Source organism: Cryptomeria japonica, chromosome 3 (genome assembly GCF_030272615.1).
Source record: "Cryptomeria japonica chromosome 3, Sugi_1.0, whole genome shotgun sequence".
NCBI classification, from domain to species: domain Eukaryota; kingdom Viridiplantae; phylum Streptophyta; class Pinopsida; order Cupressales; family Cupressaceae; genus Cryptomeria; species Cryptomeria japonica.
In genome coordinates, this window is record NC_081407.1 from 890,638,927 (window position 1) to 890,658,173 (window position 19,247).

A 19,247-nucleotide genomic window follows, 5' to 3' on the forward strand; every position below is an offset into this window, starting at 1 on the left:
TGCATCTCATTATCATTAAAGAATATAAGAAATAAACCTTTTTGTAACATTCTGCAAAACGAAAACTGAATTCCTAATTTAATAGACCAAGTATCCTGAAACCATTTATTGAGATATTGTCTAGATGGCATTTTATCTACATCAAGGGTTGCTAAAAAAATTGCAGAATCCCTAAGCCTAGCTATTTCTTTAGAGATACATTCAGTCATAGAAGAATTAGGTTTAATGATGACTCTCGGGGCCGAGGCAACCTCACCTTTTTCACAACTTGCTGCTGCATCTTGTATTGCCTCTGGTTCGAACCTCGCCTCGTCTGGAAAGGTCACTCAGAGACCTTGAACAGCTTCACTGAAAGTCTTTTTGTCGTTGATGGGGTTTTGCTGGTATTATGCCCTTCACCGTCGGTTTTGCCCTCCATTAATGGAGGCATGAACAGAATTAATGCGCGAGCCTCCCACTAGGTCTGGGAGCCCCCGAGCAGAGAGCCGATTTGCAGCCAAGGACCGTTCGTGTACCTTGGTTGCAGAGCTCCCTCTCCCCTCATTTTCAATCCCCATCTACACTTTAAAAAAAAAAAGGCAACAAAATAGAATTTAACTTGAAATCTTATATTAAATTTACTTATTATACTTGGAATCTTATATTAAATTTACTTATTATATAATTCTTTCTATTACACAAAAGAATTCATATAAATAAAAGCTCAAACAAGTAAAACACACTTATCGAAAAATTACTTAACAATGTATAAATATATTATTAATTCATCACTGAAACAGTGGTAGACAATGGAGTTGTAGGTAATAACCTCTGTTGATTGCCAATGCATGGCCTATATCCACCCTTATAATCTCCTACTTAAAAACTACATTACAAAAACCATAGCAGATAGAAATCACAGGCAAATAAATGAATAAATAGATAATCCCAAAACAATATCAGAGCATCTCTGGTCCTCAATAGTGAAAAATAGTTACATTGTACCCAATAATGGCATCTGGTCCATTACTGGAAAATGTATGAGCAAATGCATAGCCTCTAGCCATTCGAAAAACCCCTGTTCCTCCCACAATTGGCAGCTCCCTCTGCTTTCTCAACACCATATTCTTTCCCACAACACTAATGGAACTATCCTTATACTTCCCTCTCTCCCATGAATAAGTAAGTGCCATGAGAAGACCCAATTCCCCCTTTGATGACATGGCATACAACCCCTGTGCTCTGCCCACCAGCTTTGATTTGGGGTGAGGAGTCTCAGTCAGAGGATCATCAATCACATACACTGGGCCAAAAGAAGGAACCCCAGCAGAAGAATTCACAGGATTCTGTGGAGCCACCTGAACTGCTGTGGCATTCTTTCCTAAAACTACATCATGCATGTAGAACTGCAACTGGGTCACCACCTGCTTGAGATTATCATGATTTCCGTGCTCTGCATTTGCATTTTCATGGCAGATCATGAGCAGAAGAATCAAGACAGCAAGCGTTTTGCCCATGTTTAGATATAATCAAAGTGATGAGATGAACAATGGTCTCTACAGTGTGCAATTGCCTGTTTATATCTTTGAGATGTGAATGTTGTTTAGTTTGTTTTTATAGGCCCGAGATTGCCTAACAAATTCAAGGAAATAACTAATCAAGATCTTGAATTGTTCGTTTTCTCGTGCTTACCAACTTTTTTTTCGTTCTCTACCAAGAATCTTCTGTAATCACGTCTTTTTACTGCTAGAATGTGCTATTGTTTCTTCTTCCCAACTGTTCCTCACCAAAACCATAAACGTGGGTTGAAAATTTGAAGCCGACTTATACAATGTCAATGAATCTAGTCGGTGAACTTTACACCTATGCATTCAAAAGGAAATGATGTTTAATTTCTCCTTCTAGAAGTATCAAGCTGGCATGGAAATTTTATGGACGGTAAGTTAGCGGAATGATCACATGCAAAGGTAGGAGACCTCTCAATTTGTTTTTTTAACGAAAAGGGGAGGATATGTTTGTCCTCTAAAGTTCGGACTCTTATATAAAAAATAAAATAGCAATTGTGTCATTTGATGGTCGCATTTTTTATATATTCCAGACTTATCAAAGGCAAATGGAGAACAGTCATGGTTCAATTTTGGTAAAATTATGATCCAGTAAAACAGCTATAGAATAGCTATCATATGAATTTTTGCAAAGTGTTTTAACATGTTTCTTTAGTGTAATTTCAATTGTTGGTCTTTTGTAATTATTACTAGTTTATAGTGTTTAGTCTTGAATAGCTATCATATGAACCTTTGCAAAGTGTTTTAACATGTTTCTTTAGTGTAATTTCAATTGTTGGCCTTTTGTAATTATTACTAGTTTATAGTGTTTAGTCTTGTTTCTACAATATTATGTCACTTATTGACCCATTGTAATCATTATTGTTGATTAGTATAGCTTTGGTCTGTATCCTTCTATAAGCTGACAAAGCTAATCTAAATGTCCAATTGTCCTATCGGCCTTAGACATTTAGATTATGGAATCCATTTATATATATATATGCAATGTATTAATATATATCTATATACCTTGGTGGTTTTATGACTGGTTGTTATCCACCTCACATTTATAATGCTCGATTTACTTCCTTAACAACCCATGGCTAAATATTGATTATCATTATTTGATCGGTTAATTCAAACCGAATTATCCTTCTTGCACGCCCTTTTGAAAGATGTGTTGTTTCATTGTCGTCTTCTTGTAAAGTTGTGTTGGTTGCATCGAGTATATTACATTGCCTCATTCTTGATCTAAATTATTTTGTCAATTCAGAGGACAATACCCAAAGCAGAATTTGTGGTATTGTAAACACATAACAAATCATATAAAATTTCATTTCGTTGAAAATATGTAAAAACCATACAATTTTTGACAAACTTTGTGAAAGAGAGTTGTGTGCCCTTGAATTTATCCCATTTGGGCAAACTCTATAAAAGAGAGTTGTATGCCTGGAATGTATCCAATTTGGGCAAACTCTGTAAAAGAGAGTTGTATGCCTGAGCCTCTACAATTTAGGCAATCTTGTGAAGGAGCGTATGCCTATAACTCTGTAACTCCATAACTCTCCAACTCCTTGCAATTGGATTCAAATTGGGCTTATTTATAAGCTTTCAAAGAAGCTAAACAACCACCACATTTATGTCCTCATCGGAAGTCGAAAAGACAATCCAGTATTGAAAGGTTATTACATTTATATGCAGACAAAAATTAATTAAAGATTAAAATATTTAATACTCTCACTTATTTCTGATCATTGCTCCCTTCTTGAAAGGCAATGGGCCCCATTGCTCAATCATCTTCCAAATAAAATTTTGCCATGTAACTTGAAAGTGCTAATGAGACTCTCAAGAGAATAATCGCTTCTTCCTGATCTATTGTAGCAGTAGGAGCCTGGTCAGCTTGAGGCGTAGCAGCTACTGGTTCCTTGGTAGATGTTGCAGTAGCTTCATCATTTCCTTCTGCTGAAGACGAAGACAAGGAAGAGTTTGGCATAGTATGGGCAGCGGCTCATTGGTTGTAGATGCACCTGCAGCGATCGAAAATGGCTCTGATACCACTGATCTGAATTATTTTGTCAATTCAGAGGACAATACCCAAAGCAGAATTTGTGGTATTGTAAATACATAACAAATCATATAAAATTTCATGTCATTGAAAATATGTAAAAACCATACAATTTTTGGCAAACTCTGTGAAAGAGAGTTGTGTGCCCTTGAATTTATCCCATTTGGGCAAACTCTATAAAAGAGAGTTGTATGCTTTGTGGTATTGTAAACACATAACAAATCATATAAAATTTCATTTCATTAAAAATATGTAAAAACCATACAATTTTTGGCAAACTCTGTGAAAGAGAGTTGTGTGCCCTTGAATTTATCCCATTTGGGCAAACTCTGTAAAAGAGAGTTGTATGCCTAGAATGTATCCAATTTGGGCAAACTCTGTAAAAGAGAGTTGTATGCCTATAATGTATCCAATTTGGGCAAACTCTGTAAAAGAGAGTTGTATGCCTGAGCCTCTACAATTTAGGCAATCTTGTGAAGGAGCGTATGCCTATAACTCTGTAACTCCATAACTCTCCAACTCCTTGCAATTGGATTCGAATTGGGCTTATTTATAAGCTTTCAAAGAAGCTGAACAACCACCACATTTATGTCCTCATCGGGAGTTGAAAAGACAATCCAGTATTGAAAGGTTATTACATTTATATGTGGACAAAAATTAATTAAAGATTAAAATATTTAATACTCTCACTTATTTCTGATCAATTCTCTCATAGTGGATTGAGGTGAGAATAGTAAAAAGCAGATCGTGTCCTTTCTACAAGCATTTAGATTTATCTTATATCATATCACATCCACCTTAAGGAATTTGTGCTCTTTATCTATAATATTGAACATTATCATCTATTGGCAGATCGGTGTCTCTTCTCCCATAAGACATACAGATTGCAGATTTCCGTCATATATATCTTAGTTTAAATTATATCATTATCAATGATATTATTCCTTGGAAGATCGAATTCACTCCTTGTTTATCTCTTTCAGCTACCTTTTGTAGCTCTTAACCTTTGTAATCTTGCTATATATATATATATAATTCTAAGGTATACTAGCTAGTATGTGGAAATTGAGCAAATTTATAAAATATAATTTAATTATAAAAATTTATAATAAAGTTAATATTAATGTTAGATTTGATATTGTAGAAAAGAATAGAAGAAAATAATTTTAATGTTCACAAAGTTAAAGATAATTTATGGAATAGTAAATCTTGTTTTTTCTAGCTTTTAGAATGTTAAAACTAATACAAGAAAGAATTGATAATGAATTTTCTTATTTCTCAACGTTATCCTCTTCAAACAAATCTTTTAGTTAAAACAAATTATAAGTGCTATATAATTGTAATAAAAGTCATGAATATGTGAATTGGCTTTGAAATAAAATATAAGGCAATGTAATTTGAGCTTTGAAAACTCTCATGATTAAAATTTGTTTGAAATTACTACTATTGTTAAATTGTTTTTGAACTTATGTATATTGTTGTTTCTTGTTGAAAGTGGGTTCCTTTAACTACAACTGATGCTTTCGTAATGATTATAGGTATCTCTTTAATTTTATTTCTTCTAATGCAATTCCCCTTGAATTGCCATTATTTTATTGTAATCTGTTTTGTTCAATAAAAAAAAATAGTAGTAATGATATTTTTTAATAATTAACTCGATCTCACTTAAATTCTTAACTTATATAGGCAAAATGAATCTAACAAAAACAAACTAAGAACATTAAGTTTATTTAGAGTGAGTATCTAAGTTAAAAGACTTTAATATCTAATCTATTTTTTTGTCCTTATTTTCCCAACCTTATCCTCTTCAAACATTCAAATCTTTAAGTTAAAATAAAGTATTAGTTTGAAAGATTAATTTACTTTAAAATCTAATATGTTTATTTTTTCATAATCATTTATAAGAACATAATTTTATTTCCAAAATTCTTATGATGAAGTACCAAGTCTTTATATACTTCTTATTTGAAAGTGTTCATTGCCTCGCAATGCTTTATCAACCACCCTCCCAACAAACAAATGAAAACTACAAAGAAAAATTAGTGATAAATATACAGGTCAATTTATTATTGATCTAAACAACAATGGTTGTAAATATATTTTCTTTTTTTTCATTTTCAACATCAATCTAAATTTGTGTCATCAACTATATAACCAAATAATATATTAAACTACCAATAAATATCCCATCAAATCTAAAGCCTATCAAAATTAACATTTTGACCAAATATGGGAACACTCTACATGACTATTACCTAATTCTCAAAACATATGTATGTAAATGATTATTCCTTCAATATATTTTGAAGAACAACCAATGCACAAATTGTATAATAGTAGATTGAATTTTTGGTTGCTCAACACATAAGTAAAGAATAATGCTTTCAATATATTTTGAAGAGTAACCAATATTTTTGGAGAATATACAAAAGTTAGATGGTACACATAAGTTTTTGTTCACGACTTTGATCCTATCTTTACTTGTAACTTTTGGACAAATTTGTTCTTGGGTTTGGGAACTCAATTGGCTCATATTTCTTTATACCATCCTCAATTTGATGGGAAAATTAAGGTGTCTATGGTGTCTCACTTCAAATAAGCAATCTCAATGGATAGATTCGCTACCACTAGAAGAGTAGTAGTATAACACTTCCTTCCATAGCTCATAAAAAATGTCTCCTTTTAGAGCACTAGATGGATATCAGCCTCCTTCCATCACGTCATCATTGAGGGTGTCACCAAGAATTCAAGCTATGGAGGACCACTTGCTTCATCAACAATAAGTAATTTCAAGACTCCAGGAGGATTTGACCATAGTAAAAAATCGAATGAAGCAGCAAGTCAATCAACACCAAAATGAAAGAAGTTTTGAAGTTAGGGACTAGATGTTCTTGAGATTGTAACCTTATAAGCAAATATCATTAAATCAACAAACAAAGAATAATAAGTTGTCATCGGAATATTATGGTCCATACCAAAACATGTAAAAGATAGGTAGTGTTACCTACACGCTTGAGTTACTGCCAACAACCAAGATACATCTAGCTTTTCATGTTTCATGTTTGACGAAAGTAATAGGGAATAACATCCCTACACAAACAACATTTCCAAAGCTTGATGAAAAAGGAAGAATCATATTGGAACCAGAGTTCATTCTCCAAACACGTACAAAGAAGTTGAGGACTAGAACATACGATGAATATCTCATTTAGTGGAAGAATCTATTAGTTGAAGATGCCACATGGGAAGATGAAGAATTCATTCAGAAGAAACCATACTTGATTAACATTGAGGTGAATGCTTCTTTGAATAGGGGAGCACGCTCTGCCCTTAATCCTAGAGTATACTTCTAGTTATGAGTAGTCAGCTTGTGGCTACCTTAACTCCTCATTAAGATATATTATCATTATGATATTACTAATTAGTTATTTAGGTCGACCTTGTGCCTATATAGTCATATTTAGGTTCGCTTGGGTGATATCCTAGGCATAAGTAGTGTACATATAGGAGGTAGTCTTATTTCATCATCAAATTATGGAGTGTGTTCTCATTGGAGATATTTGATGGTTTGCCCCCTCAAAGTGGCTTGTTTTGATTAGATAAGCATGGGAAGGGCTCAAACCCATTACATGTCATCCATCAAGACAAAAGAAGCAAATCTCACGAGTAGGATTGGAAAATAGAAAAGAGAGTTTTTCACCATAGCTAGGAAGTGGCAAGAGACAAGAGTCTCAACCCTAAACAACATAATTCTCTTTCACCACACCCGAAAGAGCAAGGGAAGGAGGACCTTTCCTCCTACGAACTACAAACCAAGCGATACCCTCGAAGTGACTTGTTATTCTAAGCTATTATAAAGCATTACAACATATTTCATATCATCTTCCTCTTTTGTACAAGTTATTTCATAACAATTTTGAAAAACCTAAGAGTTCATAAATGGAACTAAATCACGCATTTCTTGAAATATAGCAAGATACACCAATATTCATGCTATTTGACAATAGGCATTAACATTGAACATAAAGCCTTTGCTACAATTGGAGAAAATTTGCAAATTTTAAACTCCTAAGATACATGAGTTTAATGCGCGACAATGTGGGAAGTACATTTAGATCATTTTGTGATATTTTAAAAAACCGAAGTGTTCATAAATGGAATTGAATCACGCGTTACTTAAAATATAATAAAAAAATGCCAAAATTCAAGCAATTTGAAAATAGCCATAACACTTAACACAAAGCCTTCATATCAATTAGAGAAATTTACCAAAATTCCAACTCCCATGCTCATGACCCATTATGTCTACATTGTTGCATCATGCTTCCTAGAGCAAGCTTAGTAATTTCATATCATTCTTTGTATCTTACTTGTTAGAGCTTTGTACTTTGTTATATCGAGTTGTATTGATTACAGCTCATACTTCAATCTTATATTAATACATCTATCTTCCTCAAACTTTATACATTGAGCCTATAAGTTGATACATCTTACTCCCTAGGAATAGTTGTTACACATCCTTAACTATAGCATGGTTCAAGGGCCATACCTCTTTCCCCTCATGACTTATTTTCTTATTTTTAATTTACACTAGAGGCATGAGCTAGTTACTCCCTTTTTATATTACAATAGGTGAGCACCATGCCTTCTCCCCAATTAAAGGTATCTAGCTTTGATGAATACATCCTTTACATATTCCTTATTTGTATCTGAACGCTTACCTAGGTACACCATCATACATTGATCTATGACACTTATTTATACACATTTACAAATTTTAAGACAACATGTTAATTTATCATCAATTTTATCATTTATGCAAATGTGTCATGCAAATTTATTGCTTTATCATTTACAAACATATATTAAATTTCACATATGCTTCATCAATCATATCATATTTACAAATATGAATTCACACTTATTTAGCGGTATGATACAAATTAGTGCTTATTACGACATCCTATTGAGCCATTCAATGCTATGTTTATTTTTTTATTGTACCTCAACCACGAGCTTACACTAATACATATTTCGAGTCACATTAGGGGAGAGGACCCAGTAGTTGAGCATGTTCCAATTGTTGTCATAGAAATTGTTGATTTAAAACCCATACTTGATTTAATTTTCAATTTTTTTTGACAACATTGCACCAATAGTTGTGACTTTAATGTTGTTATTGCTAATGATGACTACCCATTTTTAAATTAAATGTACCCCTAATTGTAAAAAACAACCAATCATGTGATGCCACATCAGCTACACAAGTATGAAGCCCCTTTTACACAAATATTGCTCGCACCTTTTTTGGGTGTTGTTTTCGACACCTAGCAAAAAGCATGCTGATATGGCATCATATTTGATGATGTGGCCCTGAAACCTTAGTTATAAGTAGGGGCCTTGCCAAGTAAGCTGTTGTAAAAAATTGGGAGTGATTTAAAATTTCCACATAGGATTTTGAGAAGCGCAAAGTTAGGATGCACAACTATTGGGCCCTCTCCCCTAGGGAGCACAATGTTGTTTTCTCTTTACATTTTGCTATCATTTCCTTATCCTTCCAACAATTCATGTGCATTGGTATTTTTAGTATTAGAAATTCGAATTTCTCATTCTACTTATTTTTACTGCAACTTCTACTTTGCATGCAATCCCACAATTTATGTATCTATTAATCAAGGAAAACATAAGAACACCTAATAAAATTTTCTTGGTGTTTGATATCTGCAAGGGTTTTGCTACGACCGTTGTTGAGTATATGCAAATTAGCTTCAACAACTTCTGGGCATTTTCAATCAATTTTTTGTGTATGTAGAGTGCTGAGTGTATTCCCTTGAACCATTTTTTGTTTCGATGATTATTAAAATATTTATTACTGACAAAATATTGAAATACTGAGCAGCCTAAAAAGAGACAAAAACATAGGTTATCATTTTGAGTCTTGCAAAAGATTATACATTTAAATAACAAAGATTGTCGAAGTACCAAAATATGTCAAGGCAGCATCATAGAAGTATAGTAAATTCCTTGGAAACATAATAAGATTTTAAAATTCCTATTTACAAGGACTAAAACCAGTATTCTGCAACCACATTTTCTTAAAAAGGAAAAAACATATTTGGACATTATAACCTTTGATGCGGCCTACTACATATAGAATACAAAATTCGGATGGCTAAGTATTTTTTAGGCATCTTACACTCGTTTACATTTGCATTTTAGGTATCTGCATCTCCAAGTCCTATCCTCATCTCTTTGTATCTCACTGCTAAATGAAACTTTTATAGCCATGCTACTTATTTAACCATTTTTTCCCACACACAAAGACCTAACGAAAAACCTGTCTGCCTCTCTCCTACCTAGAACCTCGAACTCTTATTCAGTTTCAAGATTGATGCCCCTTTCTTTGGCCTTGCAGTCCAAGCTTCTATTCTCATATGGATTGTTGTCCTCATTTTTGGATTCTCAAAAATGTGACAACCCCTACAAAGTTTTGCCTAAAAAGTGTCATTTTTGTCTCCACGACATGTTTTACAAGGTATAAGACTCACATTTCATAGTGTCAAATCATTGGGGGGTGTCTTTGCCATCATTGTCCAAGTTTTGGTGAGTTTTGGTTTTCCTTTTCTTAGCTTTCTATGCAATTTTGGGTTTCAGAATAGTCACTGCAGGTTGAAGATTTTACTCTATGGCATGCTTCCCAAGGCAAAAATTTTCTTTGCCCTTGGACTGTCTTAATCCTCAGTCCATCCTCGAACCACATTTCAAATTTCGTCGCATTTTGGTTTCGTTTGCTATGTCTTTCCTTCAATTTCGGGTTTTTTATCCCTGACTGTAAGTGGGAAATTTTCCTTAAGTTGCAAGTTTTATGTTTTTCCTTTATTTTAGTGTTGTAGGGAAGTTTTTAGTTAATTACAAGTGCACTTTATGAAAAATAGAACTTGCAACTTACTTTTTATTTCCCCCTTGTTGCTTTTTTTCTTTTAAGTCATTGAAGGAACTTTTTGGGCATATTACAAGTGAACTTGTAATTCTTTTAAAAAGTTCCACTTAAGTGATTTTAAGTTATTGTAGGGGTTTTTCTCCTCCATTACAAGTTTTATAAAGTCACTTTAAATTGTAATAGGGATTTTATTTCCTTATTATATGTTTTATTTTTAAGTTGTTTTTGTGACTTGTAAAAGGAATTTTATTTTCTCTTTACTAGTCTTTTGTTGAGTTGTTTAAAATTTGTAACGGGAGTTTTATTATCCTGTTACAAGTATTTTAAACTTGTTGTTTGCTCTCAAAAACCCGATTTTCCTTATTGCATGCAATTTTAAACTTGTTGTTCTTTCCTAAAAACCCGACCAACAATATTGGAGGATTTTGTTGAAGATTTCCAACGATTTTTGCAGAGAAATTCAAGGAGGAAGGCGTTTTGGATTCCTCTCTATTTTCATACATTTTCCAAATCTCTTCATGCCATTTGGAAGACATTATCACTGGTTTTATGGTGATTTAACAGCAAAAACATTTTTGAAAAATGCCATGATTTTCTTCTTCAAATGCCACGAATCTTGCCTTTCCTAAGTCGTTTTGGCTTCTTTCACCTAGGTGTGGGGTTTGGATGAAGATTTGACCAATTCTCATGCCATTTTGATAGTGGTTTTTGCTGCATATGGCGTTTTCTTAAAAACGTGGCTAGGGTTTGAATCTTCTTCTTTTGTCTATAAGAGATTCTTTCTCTTCATGATAGTTGTTAGTTTTGTTTTGCTCTTTCCTAAAATCGGTTTTTGTGAGAGATTTTTTCCCTTTGTTCCAAGTTTGCAAAGCAATTTGCAAATTGTATTGTCTTTCCCCATTTTTCCTCTTTACTTGCATTCGGTATTTAAAAACCCGATTGCATGTAAGATGAAAATAGTTGATCTACCCCTCTGGTTAAAAAATCTTAACCATCTTTTGGTGAAATTCCAAGTTTCAAAGTTGGAAAAAGATTGTCTTTCCAAAATCGGGTTTTTAAAACTTGATTACATGGAAAAGTTCTTCAAAAATCCATTCATAACCATCGGCACTTGTTGTTTTTGGTCATAAGCTTCATTTCCCTCATATCAAGATCCCTATTCCCACCATTTCATCCACTCATTTCACACCTTCATTCATTTTCCCCATTTAAAGTCTACCTACAGTCAGCCATCCAGAATCCAAAATTGGTCCAAAATGCACTCAAAAAACACTTGAAAATGAGTTTTAAAGGTCCAATTACAAGTGCAAACTTGTGTTTACCCATTACACATGAAATTGCATGTTTGTTCTCCACAAGTGCAAGTTAATGCTCTTATTTACCGCAGACATGTAATGCAACTTCCAGAACCCGAAATTCACCTATCAGCCCATTTTTGCATCAATTTATCCCTTCCCTTCTCAGTCTAGTTTGTACACACGACCTACCAAATCAATGAATTAAGGCATGGACCTTATTTTGCAAGCAGATTTCAAGATTGGAGGATGATACAAAGAAGAGATACAACAACAATTCATGGTTGAGAGCATAGAATGCTTCCAAGACAAAGATGGTCATGACATGAAAAGAGGAAGACAACCCTTTCCCTTTTGAAAAGCTAGTACTTACCCAAGCAAGAAGATAAGGATGCAAGTTCCCGTTCCGGTTCAAGATGTCTTTACCAATCCAGAATACTTCAAGTTCTAGCATCCTGAAGCGATATGAAGATCATCACAGACAAAGGATGATGCAGTTAGAGTCGTGTCTTTAGACACATGGAATAGTTTTAGTTATGCATTTGTAATTTTGTTTTGATGAGTTACATGTAAAAAAAATAACTTTGCAATTGCAAGTTAACTCATTACTTGCACTTTTGTAATTACATGTAAAGCAACTACAAGTTGTGTTCAATTAGGACTGTAGTTGGAATAAGTCATAGTTAGTTATTGAATAAGTCTTGGTGGTTGAGAGAATCTCTCAAGTTAGTTAGGATCCTCCCGCCTTTTTCTCAAGACTCCTCTTTTATAAATACTTGAGGGGTCTATTGTAATCTTTATCTTTTGGCAATGCAACAAAATTCTGCCAATTTGTGTGTGCACTCTAAGACTTTGAGCTCAGATGTAAATCAGATTGCTTTCAATAAAAGAGGCAAGTTGTGTTGAGACTTTGTGCCAATTCAAGTTGTTATGTGACGACATTTTCTAGAGTTGATTGTGAATTTTGTTCTATTGTGAAAGAAGGATTTGAATTCAATCTTGTAGACTTTGAATTGCTAATTGTATTTAGAGTTATATGTTTGGTTTTTAGATTTGGTCTTGCAGACTTTGAGCTGCTTATCATATTTGAAACTAGTGTGGAAAGCTAAAGTGGGAAGATAGCTTGTATACTTTGTGTTGCTTCTATTTTTAAGACTTGTGCATGTGAGTTGAAGTGCATTATGTAGTTAGACTTTGAACTGCTACATAGTGTGCTTAATTAGCAGAAAATCATCTAAAAAGGTTGATTGGAGAATAGATAGTTGAAGAATTTGAGTTTTATTTCTGTTTTCCCGTCTCGGGGAAGTGATAGAGATCTTTGTGTCTTCATGGAACTTTGTTTCCTTTTATGTTCCAAAAATCCTACAAAGAAGTCTCATTTCTGTATTTGCTGTTATTTATTTCCAATTGTGATTACTTTTATGTGAAGAAAAAAGAGTATAGTTTTTCTTGAAAGAAGAAGAAAGATTGATGTCCCACCCATATTAGATTAGTTTAGTTTATAAATAGGGGAAACCTTCCCTTAATTAGGAGAGTTTTACTCACACACTGTGGTTGAAACCACAATTTTGTATATTTCTCCAAGTGTACAAAATTTTCAACCAACATGGCTTTAGTATGCTTGAGCTTGTCATGTCGAATAGTTTAACTCCCATGTTCTACCAAATAATTTTCCAAGATAGCAACTTATTATGAACCAAATGTAATATCGCTGCCATAACTTGAAGAGGCTTTTGTCTAGATTGGAGAATTTCAAGTGCCTAAACCAATGAATGACCAATCTTTGCCCCTTGCTTGTGACCAATTCAAAGAGAGCATGTTAGTACTTGTGGACACCCTAGCCCCTAGGAATTCGATCATATTGCTGCATCAAAGGAAATAACTTGATCCTTTTCTAAAACAGCATAATTTGGTTCATCCTAACGGCTTACTTGAAAACCAATAAGGAAAGACAAGGTGAATTGTGCTTACTTGAATTCTTCATTAACAGAGAACTCTCCCTTTTTACTTGAAAACCAGTAAGGAAGACAGGGTGATCTGAGCTTACTTGAATTCTCTAGTGACAGAGGACTCTGACCCAAATCAGACTAGCATTGTCATTATGTAGAAGCTTAACCCACATATGTTTTGATAAAACCATATCCAAATCTAGTTGAGTTTGAAACAAATACCTTGTAAGAAGGAGGTAAACGAGAGCACAAGAGAGTCCATATATTTAGGACCCTAAGCCCCCACAACAAGCGAAATCTGCCAATACAATATTGTGCCACTGAGTAGATTATGTTGGTTTTAATTTTTGACATTTGTTGGGGCAACGTGTTTGACCGATGCAAACAAATGATTATGATCCTAAGTGCCTTGAGAATTTGCAAACGTAACGTCGTGCCCTTTACCTGTGCCCAACGAAAAATAGGAAGAGCATTCAACACTACTTAACTAGATAGACTAAATAAAAAAAATTAATTTCAATAATGCCCAACGTGAGGAAAGAACATGAATGTAAAGAGTGACCATTAGAAGCTTCCCTATATATGCAAAGCCAAAATTTCATAGTTTGAACCCGATTGGATAATAGAAAGGTGAAAGACAAGGCACCATTATTACTATAAAGTATAATACTATTATTTCAACATGTTGCACTATCTTTTGAGGTGCCATTTCTTATTTGGAATCATGAATGGGACCATGGATGACTCCAGAGTCCAGACATATATGGGAAGAAATATTGACTATGCGAAAATTTTTTGCAGACCTTTTGCCATCCATGACCTATGATCCTTTCATTTCCTACACCTAGACTTCCAACGAACCTTCTACATAATGTGCATTCTTGCATGGCCCTTGGCAAATAGAACATTAAAATTGCCTTTTCATGCCAATACATAAGATCCAAACATATAAGGACTGAATAAAGATTTATATAAAGAAAATAACATTCACCTCCCAGAAAGTCTCCAAGGAGTCTATTTCTAGGTGTCAAGATACCATCGCTGCACAATAATAGCAAACAAATACGAACAACAATACAATTATACAAAGCCATAGACCTTAAGCGAAATGTAAAGACTAAACACAACCCTCACAACCAAAAAGATCACAATCAGTTAGAATTTCACCACCCATGATACAGGTGAACAATTACAGAAAGAAGTCTATCTGCCATCAAGAAACATCCAACAAGCCTAAAACACCCAGATGATGATATTCTTGCACAGTCGTTGTAAAACAGGCCTTCACTACACTCCATGTAAATCATTATTAACTTCCTTTGCCATTTCCAAAGCCTCCACATCAAGCAAAACATGCCAACCATTCTCTTGTACCAATGACATCCATTAATAGGAATATTTAGCTCCTACTCTGGATTGCACAGGAAACACAAAAACGTTTGGCTCACATTTTGACATTTGAAAACTAAAAATGGTTAATATATTTTAAATTATATTTCCTGCAAAAAACTGTTTTATTGAAAAAGGCAGATGGAGCCACATTGGCAGGGAGCAAATTCCATCCAAAATATTTGCAAAACTTTAAGTAGTTTTGTACTTATCAGCATCTCATAGGATACAATAGAAAACCTTGGAAAACGTAAGAGAGGTTATGATGATAGATTGAGGTATATTATGATAGGATGGTAAGGATGTTGGGGTTTGCATTTTGTAGGTAGAATAACCAATCCCTAGCAACAAAGGGGTGAGCACTCACATGCATTGTCATGTTCTACTTTGTCAAGTGGGCTTTGCAATACAAGTGGAGCAAGTGGAGTTACATTTTTGGTGCTTTCCTATTGCTTCATACTGTCAGCGGCGAATGAGGAAAACTTCCAACAAGTACAACCAAATTTCCCAACATCTTACTATTCTAGCAGGTGATGAATCTTTAGGCTCAAATCCCTCGAGAGAAAGACTCTTGGCTGAATATGCATAACTTGCAATCATTGTGAACCCTGACTTGCATCCTGAAATTTTGTGGTGTTTTTTAATTATCTACGCAAATTAAATGGAACATTTGTGGAATTTTCTATCACTAATTAAGCAACATACAAAAATACATTGGGTTTCACAATATCACAACCACAGTTGGCAGACTCGCTGACTTGTTTGCAAAACAAGTTTTTCCCATGTTTAGTCACCAATTTTTTGGCAAGTACTTGCAGATCTTTTGCTGAGTTTGACCAAAAAAAACTCACCAAACACATTAAAAATGCAAAAGATAAAAAAGGCAAAAAAGATAAGAAAAAAAAAGTCAAAAAATTCACAATTTTGCCCTATAAATGCATGAACGCTCCTCACACATCTTCACATAGCACTCGAAGAGCAAATATTATTCATAAAAATGTGCCAAACACCTAATTTCTCCCTTAGTGATAAAATTGTGAAATAGTGTGGGACAAGATTTTTTGTGTGGTTTCAAAGGCCTTAATTTGGGCTTGGTGGAGGGGGCATTGCCCCTCAACCCCACCATGAATTGCAACAAGAAATGTGCTAGGGGCGCTGCCCCAAAACCCCAAAAGGGGTGCTACCCCTTAACCCCATTGCAGCCCCCCACGAGAGGCATTGCACTTAATCCCTCACGTGGGACACTGCCCCTCAACCCCATTGGAATCTACACTCCTAGACGCCCACTAGTTATTAGGATCTACATTACCCAGGACGCGTCCCCAGACTAAAATCCCCCATCCCCATACTAGGGACATTTCAGGGACTTAGGGGATGGCTAGGGGACGTCCCCCCGTCGTCCCCAAAATTGCAAAATTTGTGGGAAACGTCCCAGAAACTTGGGGATGGCAGTGATTCTCAAAGGGGATGTCCCCCCGTCCCCAATATGGCTGGGTAGGTCTATGACGTCCCCTAACCGTCCCAGGGATGGCCAGCCATCCCCCTTTTCCCAACACATTTTTTAAAAAAAGACTCAAATGCTAAAAAAAAAACATTTTTTTATTTATAGGTTTGTAAAACTAGATTTTCACTAATATGACGGGTAAACATGTATGAAACACTTCCAAAAGCACTTAGAAATAATGAGAAACAGCATGGTACTAAATTTCACAAACACTTAGAATTCAGTAGTGCGTAAAAAGTGGTTGCAGCTCTGCAATATTGGACTTTTCACTGATATGAAAGGTAAACAGGTCTGAATCGTGGCCAAAAGCACTCAAAAATATGAATAACAACTTGGTAATGAATTTCAGAAACACCCCAAACTTTGTAGTGCATAAAGCGGTTGTAGGTCATAATAGTAATGGAAGACTATCAAAATATCCTCCAACCGGAAAGAAACAATGAACTAGATGCAAACAAGTGTTGGCATATTGACAATGAATTTTCAATTATGAATGCATATTGAGAATTGAAAATGAATTCTGAATTATGAATGCATAGAGTATTGACAATGAATTCTGAACACAAATGTGGTGTGTTAAGTTTCTATAATGTACATATACCTACTTTATTCATGTTTTCATATGAATATAATGGATATATGCATGCTTTATCTACTTTCCATATGAACATTTAAAATTTCCCTATATATTTTAAATTTTCCCTTTATTTTATATAGCCATCCAAATCCCCTTTGTCGTCCTCCCGCCATCCCCAAAATTGGCAAAAAAAATCGCCCTCCCAAAAACTCGTCCCGCCATCCCCAAAATTGGCAAAAAAAATCGCCCTCCCAAAAACTCGTCCCGCCATCCCCAAAATTGGCAAAAAAAAATTGCCCTCCCAAAAACCCGTCCCACTGTCCCCTACTGTCCCCGTCTTGGAAACTCGAGTAACATAGATTAGGATCCTTCTCATATAAGAAATTTGATTACAATGAGGGGATTTGGGAGTGGAAACCAAATTTGACAACTTCGACAGTTAGTTTATGATCCACTATCATAAACTAAGATATAGGGTTCAGCAAGAACACCTCACGTACGCATCTGGGTTCGATAAGGATCCAGGTCTAGAATCATCCTCGGTCCATGTCAGCAAATCGCCCAACAAATCAATCATCCCGTCCAGCAAATCACCCCAGTAGCAATTTTCCAATGTGTCCTCAAATCATCCCATCTAATAATTTTTCAATGTGGATTTATATAATATAATATTTTTTATCCTTTATTATTAATAGTTTTCTAAAATATTTTCTAATTTTTTATTTAATATTGTTATTTGTAAAATAAAATTAGATATAAAATAAAATGTATATTTAATATTTACTTATACATCATTACATAAAAATATACATATTATTATATAACTAATCTATATTATAAACATAATAATTTTCTTTTAAAATTGGGAGCTTACATGTATATATATACCTCTACCCAAGGAAAAACAATTGTCATATCCCATACCCACTTCCATATCTTATACCCGAATCGGCAACTTAGATGGTAAATCACATAATGATGAGGTATCATACTATGAGTATCAAAAATTCAAATGCCATATTAATATAAAATACAACGACACCTTCAACCTTGCACAAGAAAGGTGGACAACAAATCAGAGAAGTTCACTGATTTGGTTGAATCAGAGCCACAAACATATCCTCCAATGTTCAGCAAGGAGCTACAAAAGAGTGCAAAGATTAAAACCTCTCCCCAAGTTTTCACTAGATTGGGACGGAGGAAGATATCAAATGTTGTAACATGCAATTTATACATTTCAAAGGCAATCATCATAAATTCATAATAGTTGTCAGCTAATGATGCGATTTTGTACTCAATTTGTATTCAAATGAATCAAATTTAATAGAAAGCACTTTGCACTCATTAATGGACTCATTGGATACATTTTGCCTTTGAATTTTACAAAAAAAAAACTGTGTTTTTAAAAAAATTCAAGCATATTTTTAAGTTGCTGAGTTTTTTGCTGTCGCAAATTTTGGGTCTGCCGAGTTGATGCTGAGTCCATGTTTTCTAACTATGATCACGACAAAGCAAACATGGTGTACAAATCAGTAAAACATGTTCCCAAACCATTGCCAGAAGGATTTTTATTCACTTTCACCAATGGAATTTTAGTGCACTGCAACATACTGTACACTGCCACTTTTGAGGTTTGATTGCAATAGATCTCTTTCTGTTCTCTTTATCCACGAACTATGAAATAACCGTTCCCCCTAATGCTATGAAATGTGGGAACTGAAGTTTCACTTTGGTCACCATGCTCTTCCATAAGATTTCTATTGTTCCAGCCAAAAGTATCTGGTAGCAAATTTTTCCCTGTTTCCTCTCTGTTTTCTAGTTTTGAAAATAGCTTCAGACATCCCAAAAGGATTACCCTATTTTGTTTCCTCTGTTTTACAGTTTTGAATGTTAGCCTCAGACGTACCAAAATTTTAACATAACATAATCAACAGAAGCATTTGCATAACCCAATCAACTGTTTAGCCATATTTACATTACTGGATCATGCTCCACTACTCGAAAA

General features: G+C 34.4%; 1 protein-coding gene across 1 annotated transcript; it reads right to left on the reverse strand.

Moving 5' to 3' along the window:
* Nucleotides 1-722: 722 nt before the first annotated feature.
* On the reverse strand, nt 723-1,578 carry LOC131059746 (dirigent protein 23). Its single transcript, XM_057992779.2, has one exon. The coding sequence runs from the start codon at nt 1,494-1,496 to the stop codon at nt 957-959; it is 540 nt and encodes a 179-aa protein (XP_057848762.2). The 5' UTR covers nt 1,497-1,578; the 3' UTR covers nt 723-956.
* Nucleotides 1,579-19,247: the final 17,669 nt, after the last annotated feature.

Bases quoted from the DNA above. Each gene is read 5' to 3' on its own strand.
- LOC131059746 (XM_057992779.2), bottom strand. From the start codon at position 1,496: ATGGGCAAAACGCTTGCTGTCTTGATTCTTCTGCTCATGATCTGCCAT.